At 53.3% G+C, this 13,036-nt stretch overlaps 1 protein-coding gene across 1 annotated transcript; it reads left to right on the forward strand.

The window, feature by feature from the left end:
* Positions 1–2,488: 2,488 nt before the first annotated feature.
* Positions 2,489–12,431, forward strand: dact3a (dishevelled-binding antagonist of beta-catenin 3a). The gene is made up of 4 exons (XM_023824659.2): positions 2,489–3,001; positions 9,347–9,476; positions 9,842–9,967; positions 10,568–12,431. The coding sequence occupies exons 1-4, from the start codon at positions 2,753–2,755 to the stop codon at positions 11,962–11,964; spliced, it is 1,902 nt and encodes a 633-aa protein (XP_023680427.2). The 5' UTR covers positions 2,489–2,752; the 3' UTR covers positions 11,965–12,431.
* The last annotated feature ends 605 nt before the right edge of the window (positions 12,432–13,036 follow it).

Below are 13,036 nucleotides of genomic sequence, written 5' to 3' on the forward strand. Positions count from 1 at the left end.
CTGTCACCTGGCACTTACCCAAAGGTGCACAGGCAACCAAAATCAATCACTTTCACTGATGCTCTGCCTAAGATGGTTTATACGTGACATGCAAATGAACTCAAATTCTTTCCAAGTCGCTGAATCACTGTGACTGGAAGGGCACTTTTCTTGATTCTACTTATATCCCTCAGTAGGAAGTTTAATGTTTACCTCAAATCCTCCATGGTCTGCGCAAACACCTGGCGCTTCCCACAACCCGCCTGCTCAGCTGCGAACGGAGGAAGGAGGCTTTGAAACCCAAAGCGGGCAGGATTAGTATGTGCTGTCAGTCACCGTCTGCTCAGTAGTGATTGGAGGAAGAAGGATTGAAAACCCAAAGCGGACAGGATTAACATGCTGTCAGTCACTGCAGTGATTGGAGGAATCAGACTATGAAGCCAAAATTGGGCGGGATTAGTGTGTGCTGTCAATCACTGCCTACTTGACCTACTTCCCATTGCTTTTCTTTCCAAGTAAGTTGACCCAAGCTGTGACTGCTAATCCCACCCAGAGTGGCTTTCAAAGCTTAATTTTCCCATCATAACCATGCTAGAAGTCACTCAGCTGCAGTGACTGCTTCCGCCACTATGGGGCAGTAAAATCCAGCCAATGAACCGTCATCTCTAAATCTTTATTCTTTGAAGTGCCGTCAATGTCGACTTATAACAGTAATTTTAAATGACACCCAGAGGGTAGTGTTGCTTCTTGTTGTTGGAGGAGCCATGAGTTAATGCCTTTGATTTGTTTTCTGACGATACAGTATTATCTAACCGTTATACCTACATCGTTATAAGATGGAAACTGATGTCTGCGATTTCAAAGAACAGACGATGGAGGGAAAGGTATTAAATATTTAAATAGAATTTTTTATAGTTTCTTTTTGCTTCTGTTGTCTTTGAAATATACTGTAAAGCACTATGCTAAAATGTACCTTGTATTTTTTTTTATTTAAACAAGAATGTGAAACATTCATAAAGCTTGTATTTCACACAGCCTTCAAGGTTTGCTGTTTCTGTGTATCTGTGCATATATCGTGCTGAGTCATTTTTTCCTCTCACAGAAGGACAAGAACAGGCCATCCTTTTTATTGCGCACATTCGGTTTTGAGTGACAGGAAGCAGGCCCGGGTCAGTGCGTGAGGAACAGAGAAACGGCCGGTGGGATGGGGTGGGGGGTGGGGGGATGCGGACTGTCTGTGCGTGGTTTGAAAACTAACAATGGCGGCCACAAGGGGGAGACTGAAGGGTCTGAGCTGAGTCACGCTATTTAAGACCCCTTAGGAGCCCCCGCGACACATAGCGCCGGAGCAGAAATAAAAAATAGTCTAACGGACAGTCGGGTTGGTCATGAACAGAGAAGGCAGAGAACTGGGAATTGTGTGTGGTTTATAAATTATTTGTATTTAAAGTAAGAGCAGCACTAAACTAATGGGAGGGGGATGCAGCTGTACCAAAAATCATTCCCTCCCATAAATACTGGGAGTCTAGGGTTATACATAGCCTCAGATTAAGCACGCGCCACCACCCTTAGCAGAGATGATGCTGTATACAGTCTAGAGTGGAAGTGAAACACGCAATGGCTTCATAATAGGGTGTTTTAGTTGTGCAGTTGCTTTAAGATTAGCTGCACTTGTGCCTGGTCCACTCCGTGACACAGGGTTGCCAGCTTTGGTCAGCTGGCTGGAGAAAGATTTTCAATTCGAGACAAGTCTGCACGCGCATTGACATGTATGTAAGAGTTTTATTACCTTGTAAATAGTATGTAGGGTTTGCAAACTACTCCGACGCTTTGATGTAGCTAATTTTATAGTGGAATAATGTATAGATTTGCCGTAAGATTTTTTGCGTGAGCCTCTGATAGCCTATCTGTCACGCCAGATGCTTTTGAGTTGGTAGCCCTGGTGACATCATGTATGTTTGTGACGTTGCTATGTCGCTTTGGACAAAAGCGTCTTTTGTTAAATTGTCTCTCCCCGGTGTAAGAAGGTAGCATATTATGTTGTTTTTGTTTTTTGTTTTTTTAAATATATGTACAAGCGTTTTTTTTTCTCTTTATTTTCTTCTTGATTAAACTTTTGATTATAATGTTACCTGAGCAGACTGCCAAGACTATGGCTCCCAAAAAGCGCTACGTATGTCCCGATGGTGGCCTGCATCTGCCACGGACGCCCCTCGCGCCGCCATTCATCGGCGCGCAATTCATTCATGTGAAATCTTCAGAATGCGACGCTGGAATAACCACTCTCCCAGTCAACGGGCTCCCTGGGGGGTCCGGCTATGTGGAAGGGGCGGGACCCTTACTTGCGCCGGGCGAATCCGATGCGAAGAGAGGGACAATTTATGCAAAACGCCAGCTGTCGCCCAGTCGATGGCAAGCGGTGTGCCTGGAGGCGGGCCCACTCATGAATATTAAGCGATTGTTAGACCCTTGTAGCCAATGGGAATCCAAGGGAGAGGAGAAGACTAATAAGCATTTGACAGCTGCGAGAGGAAAATCATCTAGATGTAGAGAGAGGGATGGGGTGAGAGTGGCGGTGCTCCGCAGCCGCAGCTGTACTAACGTCGCTCTGCATTAAAAATGGGAATGCACACTGTGCAATAGCAGCCCGTGCAAAGCAACTCCTCAGTAAGTTACGGCAGGGCTAGGGAGGTCTCATAGCGGCGGCTTGTGGAAGAAAAGTATCTGCGGGTCTTTTTTTGTCCAAAAAAAGAAAGGAGAGAGGGAGGACGGCATGTACCGTGCTTTCTCCTTCCCGATGTCTGCGGAGCGCAGCCGGAATAAGGAGCGTCTGGAGGCGAGCCTCGCCGGCTTGTGCGAGCTGGAGCTGCTGAAGCAGAGGCAGGAATGCCTGGTGCTCAGCGCCCTGTCCCTCGGGGACGCCACCCCGGGGCAGCCCGCTTGGGGCGACCTCCAGCCTCCCCGCTCGGCTGCTTCTGCTCAGCTCCGGAGCCAAGACGACCTGACTCTGAGACGGCAGCTGGTAAGAAGTTAATTAAATTTTAACTGATTGTTTAAAAAAAGTTTTTGCGTATTCTTTCGTCTGTTCAGGAGTGATGGAGGTTTTCTTCACTAAAGTAGACGGTGGAGACTTTTATAAGAGTAAAGCAGCGCTTCGGATAGCCCCTTTTTCTGCCCCTTGGTCGGTTCTCTAGTAAAGATGTCCTGAAGCGTTTATAATGTGACTGGCGCTCCACTGCCCCAAGCGCAAAATAACGGGCCCCCCACATATAATAAATCACAGTAAAGAGCGCCCGGAGTCCCATGCAAGCGTGGCCTTTTATGGCGAACTCGGCGAATTTGGTTTTTTCCCATTGTGTGCTGAATTAAATCACACCGGCTGCGGCTTTAAGTCGAATTAAAATGAGTAATGAGCCTTTTGTTTACACTGGAACCGGATCGGCTCCGTTCGCAGGGTGAAGCCGGGGGAGAGAGGCTCTTGTCTTCAAGGGAGTTTGCATTGGTGTTACCCAGTATTTCATATTTCACAATTATTAGCTCGGGCTAAAAAGTATGTAAAACTTTTAAGCGATAAGCAGTTTAACTAAACCCAGAAAAACTTATGCGGGACGGTCTGATTTAGACGCTGCTATCGCTTCTTAACTGTCATGGAAATCTTCACTATATTGTAGTTAATTTTGTGTGATGGTTTTTAATTAAATCTCCTGCCACATTTTTTTCTGCAGAACAAAGCAAGGAACAAAAAATTTATTTGCCTGCCGTGTTTTGGGTGTGGAAAGTTTTCTCGTTATTACTAAGTTTCTTGCAGTTGAAACTGATTTTTAAGAGTCGTTATTGTATTAAAGCCGGAGTAAATCCAGTGTTATTTCTTTTTATGGGCGCAGCGTATTACAATGCAGAGGCCAAGCAGGGCAAAGTTGTTCGGCAATATTAAGGTTTATGCACCGATAATGTCCGCCTGTTATTTGGATGACAGACCATGCAGAAATGATATACCCTCGTACATAACTGTGATATATAGTCATTTTATTAGTGTGCTTCACAACGTGATTCACTCCCCCCTGTTCTCCAAGGAGAGCTGAATTTAAATAGCAGTTTAATATTCATGCAGATTTAATTGTGTAGTGCGGCACTATGTGATAACACGGAGCGAGACCTCCCCCCTCCCTGTCCATGCGGCCTCGCTGCCGGCGCCCCCAGCCGTAAAGCTTCAGTTCAGGGGGACTTTAAATTAGTGGGAGAAATTAAATAAACAGCGCCTTTCGCGCCACCTCTCCAACATTGCTCCCTTCAGTTCTCCCCCAAGTGCTGCGTTTCTGACAAAGGGCGCGGATGGCCCGGAATACTAATGATCTGGAGCCGCTCGCGGCGCTGCTGGCGTGCGTGTGCGCGCCGAACCGCGGGGGCGCGCTCAGTATTATCTACAGTCCCGTGGATATAAAACCGGTGCCTTGGCAAAGAGCGCACACCTGTGCCACGAATAGATAGGATAGGAGTGCGAATAGATGGATGCCGTGTAAATTTGACAGGTTGCGGTGTTGCTTACCGGGGGGGGGGTAAGGAATGGAAACTATCCGGTGATGTTGGCGCCGCGGTGCTCTTTGTTAAAACGGAGTTATCCTGTCCTGGTTTATGACAGGGCATGCAGACATCTGCGATGTTTCCGCTTGAAACAGCCGGAATTCGTCTCCGTTTCCATTATCGCGCCGTAATCACTGCGCCTTCAAACGTTACTGTTTGTAGGGGTTTGTTAAAAGCCTCTGTTTGCAGGATGCACTTTCACTGCAGTCCACAGGGCAGCTCGGTGCAGCTGTACACAAGGCGCTCATTGAGCTGAGGCTGGGACAGAAAATCCTGTCAGAAAAGCGATGTTTTATTTAAGCCTTTATCCCCCTGACTGGGATCTTTATAAATAGCGATCGCAGAGCAGTCATGAGGCTGCATGTCGCATATCTGTGACGGGGAGTTTGACAGCGCTGCTCTCTGTCCCGAACGCGGAGTGGGCGTGTTCCCCGGTGTGTCCCCGGTGTGTTCTGCGCGGGCAGGCGGCCCTGGCGTGTCGGGACGGGTCAGGGACGGTTCACGGTTATGGGCAGCGCCTCGGACCCCGGATGCTGTCGGCCGGCCGGCGTTAGCCTGGTTTTGGGTAGCTCAAGGGGGGACCCATCATGCCTGGAAGTGAGTCATTGCCACCCACCCAGCAGGTCCTAATCCACCCCCCACGTGCCCTGTCCGTGTGACCACGTGACCAGAGGCTGGTAGTTTATTCCAGGCCCCATGGTGCTGACAGGCCTCCAAGGGGCAACGGCAGCTGTAAAACCCTGGAGTCTGTCTTGTGTGTGTCTGTGTGTCTGTGTTTGCATGTTGTGTAGGCATGTGTGGTTTCTGCATCTATGTGCATATCTGTTTATATCAGATTAATTTCAGCTTTGATTTATTTCAGTGAAATGAACACGGCAATTATTTGGGGTCACAGTGCCACGTTTAGCAAATGTCACAGCGTGGCCACATTCCAGTGCGGCATTACATGCCGTAGGACAGGGTGATGCCATGCAATGTCATATGAACGGCAGCATGTTAACCAGACAACGGAAAAGACTAAATGTGTCAGATGTCAGTCTGTGGGTCACTGGGGCCGGACATAGGCCCTGTGTGTGTGTTGGGGGGGGCTGTTCCTGACACCCGTCTGTGTTGGGTAAACATTCTGAATTCTCAGGCACGTGCTGTGGGAGGGGGGGGGGGGGTGTGTGCGCCTGGCCACTTTAGAGAACAGGGGCAGAGAAGAAACTGTAATTACTGCCCTCCCCCACACAGAGCGGGCATCGCTGGAACCAGTAATTACCTTATAATTACAACAGTGGCAGGAGCAGGAGCTCAAGCTGTGGCGAGAGGAGGTGTCATTTTGTTTTGGGGGGGGGGGCGCTGAGCCAGTGTTCCTGGGACTGATTGACGGCCATGCATGTGTGTCTGTGTGTTTATCCATTTGTGGGTGTGTAGCTGAGTGCATGTGTTTGTCTTTTTGTGTGCACCTGAGTACACGTTTGTGTGTGTTTCTGTGTGTGTGTGCATGTTTGTGTGTGTCTGTGTGTGTGTGTGTGCATGTTTGTGTGTCTCAGTTTGTGTATGTGTCTCAGCCTGTGTGTGTGTGTGTGTCTGTGTGTGTGTGCATGTTTTCGTGTTGTTCATGCACAGTTGGTCCGGCGTGACTCATACGGCGTAAGCGATGGTGTCGAGGTACCGATCCCCCCACCCCCCAGCCCCATTCCTCGCTCCATCACCCCTCCAGCGGCCAAGCCTCCATGTTGCCATGGTGACACTGGGTTACATCACTGGCCCAGGCTAATGACCATGTCTGCAGCGAGGTTCTGGGGCTCCAGTCTTCAGGAGAACAGCCCGGCGCTCTGATAGGGAACACAGGAAAAGTGCAAAACCCCCCCAGCTCCCCCACTTAATCCCAGAAACCAGCTTCCAGTTTATTACCTCATGCCTTGGCGCCTGTCTGTGTCTCTGTATCTATGTGTGTCTGTATCTATGTGTGTCTGTATCTATGTGTATCTGTATCTATGTGTGTCTGTATGATAATCAGGTAGCTCTATGTGGGTGGATCCCACTTCATCATCTCAATATCCTAAGATGGACACTAACCCTGAAGCACAGGTCCCACCCTCGCACCCCCCGTGTGTGTAAAACCAAACTCACGCGATGGGAGGGTGTTTTTCCCCAGCCGGCTACTGATGGTTAATTAGTCCCTGAGAGTGGCCACACCTTCTATCCTCCCACCAGCAGGTGGTGCTGCCATCCGGGAGCTCTGGGAATCTGTGATGTGTGGGCCCCTCCCTGTACGTCATCACCCTGTATTAGCACAGCTGTTACCGCAAACAGCTGCGCTGTCTGACGCGCTGTGGCGGGATCCGCGGTGGCAGACATCCTAGGGTTAATTACAGTCCCTGTGGATATGAATACCAGCCAGTCTGCTAGCGCGCAGTTTTAATGGCTAATACCCTTATGATGCGTATATTTGTCTTTGGAGTTTGATGAAATATGACTCAATTAAATAAAAATGGACTCTTCACTGGATGCCTTCTGACACAGCTTGATCCTTTGGTCATTACGTCAGGGTTCCCTTTGGAAGAGAAAACGACAAACTTAATGGGCTAATTTTTAGCATAATCCTTCACATTTTACCAGCTGAGTAACCTGAGATGTGAGAGAACCAGAAGCTTTGCCACCGTCTCTCCAGACAGCGGTCCACTCTTAACAAACACGGCAAAGCCTCCCTCCGGTAAGAGCCAGTCAGTCTCAGTGAAGCTGTGATGCAATATTTCTGCAAAAGGTATTTGTGCAGAGAAAACAAACTGGTCATGTGATAGACGGAACAGTGAAAGGGGCCTTCCGGAGGCATCTAGCCGTCTTCCACTCTGCCTGTTTCTTCATATCGATTTTGCCAAAGCCAAATTCTACCTTTCAGTTTGACCCTGGCAAACTAGCAGTGTTGCCCAGGTGGTGGCGCTATATTAGCATTGTTAGGTCAAGCTGGTCCCTTTTCGGATCACATCCACTTCACATGGTAGCTCAGCTAACAGGCCGTCCCACTGGGCAGGCCGACCCTGACCAGATAGCAGGGCTAAACGCCTGCTTGACGGTACGCCAGAGCCACGCCACCACTGTCGGCCTGTGGTAAAGTTTATTACCAAAGAACGAATGCCATGGTGTAAATCCATCACTCACCGGGCAGATGGATATTGATTCGTTTCCTGTGTACCTCAGGCTAGAGACAGAAGTGCCAGATAATCTATTTCGGCTCATCGCTGCGTGTCCAGGGCGGAATTTAAACCTCTTAATGGAGCCCTTATTGGCTTAGACGTGCAGCCTCAGAGATGGAGTCGCTCCTTCAATAACCGCCGTGTACTTTTTAAGGTGCCGGCTTTTCAGGTGGCGAGCAGGAACACGGGATGTTGGCGCTCGAGGGGGGAGGGGTCTGGCTATTATCACGACCCTCTGGGTCTTTTGGGCAAGTGGTACAAGCCACATATGAGGGGGGGGGGGCAGCAATACCTCCAGGGCCGGGTCACCGCTGCCAGTGTCTCCTAACCCCCATGCCCCCCCCCCCCCCCCCAAATACCCATGCCCCCCAGGCCTCACACTCCTGCATGTGGCTCACTCTTTATTCTCTGTCTCTTACTGACATTCCTGCACGCTCACCGTCCCCTAAGCTGGTATCAGGTCTTGTCCATCCACGGACACAGATGAGCTTTTGTGGCAAATATATGGGAATAGACGGCGGATTATTGGAGGCGAAAGTGAAATGTTCCCCCCCCCCCCCGCTGTGGGAGCTCTGGTGGTCATGTGATGTGCTGCGGCGAGGTCCTCTGAGGCGCTCCAGAAGGTTCCGTTTGTGTCTCTGTGGGAGGAATGTAAACAGCCCGCTGGTCCTGTCACTTGGAGTGCCGCTCATTTGCCCTGAGTTTTGATCTTTTTTTTTTCATTTGTTTTGACTGTTTAGAACCAAATTAAGGACCGATTCTCCTGTCCACTGCAATGAACCCCCCTCCCCCACCTCACAGCCTGGAGAAGGGGCTCAAGGGGCTTGGCACCCGGGGGGGACACGAGCAGACGAGAGGCAGATGTTGGCTGGATGGATGGGACAGCCGCTGTCCCTCGGGGTGTCTCAGCGTAGCCCCTGTCTGAAGCTGTCCCAGACTGTCACCACCCCCATGACACCTCCCCCCCCTCAGAATCTGACAGGCCGTTTGTCTCGAGTCCCCTGCAGGGTAGGTCTCTCTGTCATGGTGTACACTTCATCAGTGTGACTGACACCAAGGGACTGATGGGAAAGATTTAGTAGCGATAGCCCCGGCTTTCCAGAACAGAAGTGCCTCTCGGACAGCCGCTCAAGCCTGTAGGCGATGGGAGGGGCCAGAACAGGACCAGAAACGATCAAAGGGAGTCTGGGTCCGCCTCAGCCATGCCAGGGTCAGTCCGTGAATGTCCTGACTGGAATGTTGAGCAGTACAGATGCGTAACATCTCTTTCCTAGTACAGCATTCGACAGCCACCAGTCTGCAGCCGGGATCAGTGTTTCACACGGTCAGGTTTAATTCCTCGGAATCTGCGTACGTTCCCATTTTCCAGCTCCCCGGCCCCTTGCTCCCATCCAGACGCCCCCCCCCGTCATGTGTAGGCGCACAGACAGGCTCAGTGTTTACAATGTCTGAGTGTGAGACGGCTCAGCACCCCAGCCGGCATCCCCGTCTCTCAGGGGAATGCACTACCTTCAAACCGCGCTTCACGGTCATGTGACCTCCAGGGCTGCTGGGGGCGCTGTGGGTTGGTGGTGTCCCTGACTCCCTGCATTTATGTTCTACAGAACAGCCTGCAGTGTCATCCGTGGAGCCTGCTGGCGGCGCTGGAACAGCAAGTGGGGGAGCTGAGGGTAGGCGTGGAGCCCAGCGTCCCAGAGGGCCCCAGCGAGGTGGGGGACAGCCGGCCCAGTTCAGGTACGTCCCCGACCCATACATGACGCCGGGCTCCACACCCCGTCATCCAGAACCAGAGCGTTTATTTTATTTCCAAGCTCAGAGGAGGTTAGGAGTTTGCTGTGAATTCTCACACGCTTGGTCTGTAGTGACAATAAACAAACACACATCCCTGGAGTAAACTTCTGACTCAGCTGCACAGCCCTCTGGGTAACGGGGTGGAGAGGCCTGGAGCTGGTGGTCATGCCAGTCACTCCCTGCCTGGCGTCACCCGGTTAGCACTGAAGGAGAGTGGGTCACGCCGACGCCACGGACGTGTTTAGCATGTCAGCGCGTTGCCAGTATGGGGTGTGAAGCGCTCACCGCCTCGCCGGCTCCTCCCGCAGGTTTCTACGAGCAGAGCGAGGGCCGCTCCTCCGCCGGCCTCTCCGACACGCTGGGAGAGCTCCCCTCCCCCAGCTGCCCCCGCCCCACACGGCCAGCCTACCCCGGGGAGAGACCCAAGTCCGTTGGTGAGTCCCCTATCCTCAGATCTGCGTGGACCTTGATGGGGGCTGTCGGAGGGCTCAGTTTGATGTATCGCCGCAGAAAGTTTCAGCGAGCAGCTGGCAGCCCGCGGAGCTTGAATTCCTCGCCTCCGCAGGAAAATCATTTAAAAAAGCTGAACGTTTTTCCAGCCCCAGACACTGATCGCTGCGTTAAAATTTCACCGGCAGCAGCAGGAAAGCTCATGGACACTGAGAGCCTCCTACGGTACAGATGGGACCTCTTCCCGCTTTAGGCACAGGGAAGGCACACTGATAATGACAGCGGCGCATGTGGAACGGCATGCACATGCAGGGAGCACAGAGGAGAGGGGCAGCAGTGCAGGGAGGGCAGCTGCAGTATTTATTACATGACAAACTCAGGCCTGCCCCCCCTCCCCAAAATAATAATGAAGTTTCTAACCTTGGTGGAGCTGAATGACCTCACAGCTCACGAGCGATGACTAAACCACTGCAGTCACACACACTCACATTCTTACAGCTGCTATAGTGATCATACAATCACGGGAAAACATGCAAGCAAACACGCATGTCTGCTCAGCCTCAAGCCGTGTCTTTTGTCCCCAGGAGAAGCCTTCGGAGCAAACCGGGATGGTATGCTGGACATGGGGTCACGGCCCGCAGTCCCGCGCTCCTTTTCTGCCCCGTACCCCTCTTTGGAGGGCATCGCGGAGGGAGCGGCGGAGGAGGACCCCTGGCTGTGGGACTCTCACTGCCCCTCGGAGCTGGAGGGGGAGCCCACGGCCGAGGACTATAAGCAGGCCCAGCGCGTGGAGAGCTACATCCTGGGTCTCATCCAGCGCCGGGCCTTTCCCCAGCGGCCCTCCAAACCACGCACCAGCCTAGGCCCCCCCGACTCCAGGGGCGTGGTCCGGCAGAGCAGCCTGTGCCGCAAGGAGCCCCCCTTAGGTCCCGAGCTGCGTAACGTCTCACCAGGGCTGGAGGGCCAAGCCTGGGCCTGCCGCAGTCTGGATGAGCAGCACTACGCGGCCCTGCCTGCGGAGGACGCTCTGCCCGTGATGTACGCCCTGCCCAGGCAGGCGGCCCTCACCGGGCTGCCTCGTTCCGCCTCTGTGGACTACGCTGGGGGGGGCCCCGACCCAAGTGTCAGCGAGTCCGATTCGCCCCAACACTTCCCCAGCTACCCGGCCCCTGACTCGCCGTCGTCCTACGACCAGATGGTGAGCGCCCAGTACATCCCAGCGCAGCCCTGCCGCACGCCCAGCCGGGCGCCCACGCACCGGCCCCCGGCGGCCCCTAAACCCGGGAGGGCTGGCTACTCGCCCGAGCAGCCCCAGCCCCGGTCCCGGGCCGTACCCAAGAAATGCCGCTTCAGTGAAGAACGACCAGCCTCCCGCAAGCCCGGCCGTAAGGCCTGCCGCTCACAGTCAGAGAACAGCCTTCTGGGGCAGCGGGGGGGCACCGAGAGGAAGTACAACACCGTGGAGCGGGATGGCGGGAGGGGCGGCCCGGCCAAGAGCCGCCGCCCCCCACAGGGTAATTCCAGCTACCGCCGCTGGCGGTCCACTCTGGAGCTCAGTCAAGATGAAGGCGAGCACCCGGGGGAGCAAGGCCCCGCCCGGCGCCCTCGCAAGCCTCGGGCTCCGGGGCCTCCCTACCCATACTCTCACGGGCCACCCCATGGCCACCACCACCCAGAGTACCTGGAGCATGCGCTGATGTGCAGGCCAGAGGATGGGCCTCCTGCCCCGGGGGAGTCCGAGTCCAGCCTGAGCGAGGCCGAGTCCCCTGGCTCCACCTCCCTTTCCAGTGACTCTGATGAAAGCGGCGGTCTGGTGTGGCCCCAGCAGCTGCCACCTCAGCTGGCTCCCCCCTCCCCGCCAGCCCTGCCTGGGGCCCCAACGCAGCCCAAAGCCTTCGTTAAGATCAAGGCCTCCCATGCACTGAAAAAGAAGATCTTGCGTTTCCGAACAGGTTCCCTCAAGGTCATGACCACCGTGTGAGGCTGGGGCCACACCCCCTAGCATGCAGACAGACCTGCTCACTTTGTCCCTCCACGCTGCCACTGTGAACCATAACCCCTTTGGTCACAAGACCCCTGCGGGCCACAGGAAGAGATGTCGGATATCAAGACTGCTGTAGGTACCCCACAGACCCCTTCGCTGATTAGGGGCTCCAAGTGTGGAGGCCTATTGAACGGCAAGGCTCCAGGGAAAGAGGCTGGAAAGTAAGGGAGGGGGCGGACCAGCCCTGCCCATCCCCACCAGGCAAGTCAGGTCAAGGACGGGAAGTTGGAGCCGTTGGCAGGGAAGAGTAGGATCAACCTACCATTGAAGCATTCCTGGGATCTGATCCCAGCCACAACCGCCAAGGTCGCCGACCCGCTGGTCAGCGCCGCCCTACCTGTAAATGTGTACATACCGACGTGCAGCCTGTATAAAATGTGTAAATAAATAGCTGTGATCTAACAGTCAATGGTTTATTTTATCAGGAGGGAGGGTTACGGTGGACAGACTGAGTCTGGAGCCTATACAGCCCCCTCCCCCCCCCCCGCCCCACACCTCCACCCATCTGTCCTGGGCCATAGTTACTTCTTTATCCCCACCCCTGTTCTGGTCCAAGGTTCTTTCTCCATTCCTCACCCCTGTCCACATCTCCGTCTCAAAGTAGCCATTGGCCTTGTGTTGCACAAAGAGTCTATTTTGAGTTATTATTTTGTTCTGAGTGAAGCAGCAGGCAGGTTAGCCTTAAGGAGCAGAAGATTTTGGTTTAATGATGAGGTCGCTGTGTTCTCGTTTCCACCCACTTTTAATAAAAGAATCCGCTTATACAGATGGATCTGCACAGAAGGATTCTGGGATGCTTTGTGATGTCACATGGGGGACAGTAACTGGGGAGGTGGTACCATTGGGGGTACAGTGGACTCCTCTATGTGCTGGCATGGGATCATGGGCTGGTTGCCCCTGTTCCCCCCTGCTGCATGACAGACATGGTACGGCCCATTCTCCCTCAGCACCAAAGGGAATGGGACACAACTCCTATTTCTCACATTAGTGTGCAGACCCCCCCCCCCTA

The sequence above is a fragment of the Paramormyrops kingsleyae genome, chromosome 24 (genome assembly GCF_048594095.1).
Source record: "Paramormyrops kingsleyae isolate MSU_618 chromosome 24, PKINGS_0.4, whole genome shotgun sequence".
NCBI classification, from domain to species: Eukaryota; Metazoa; Chordata; class Actinopteri; order Osteoglossiformes; family Mormyridae; genus Paramormyrops; species Paramormyrops kingsleyae.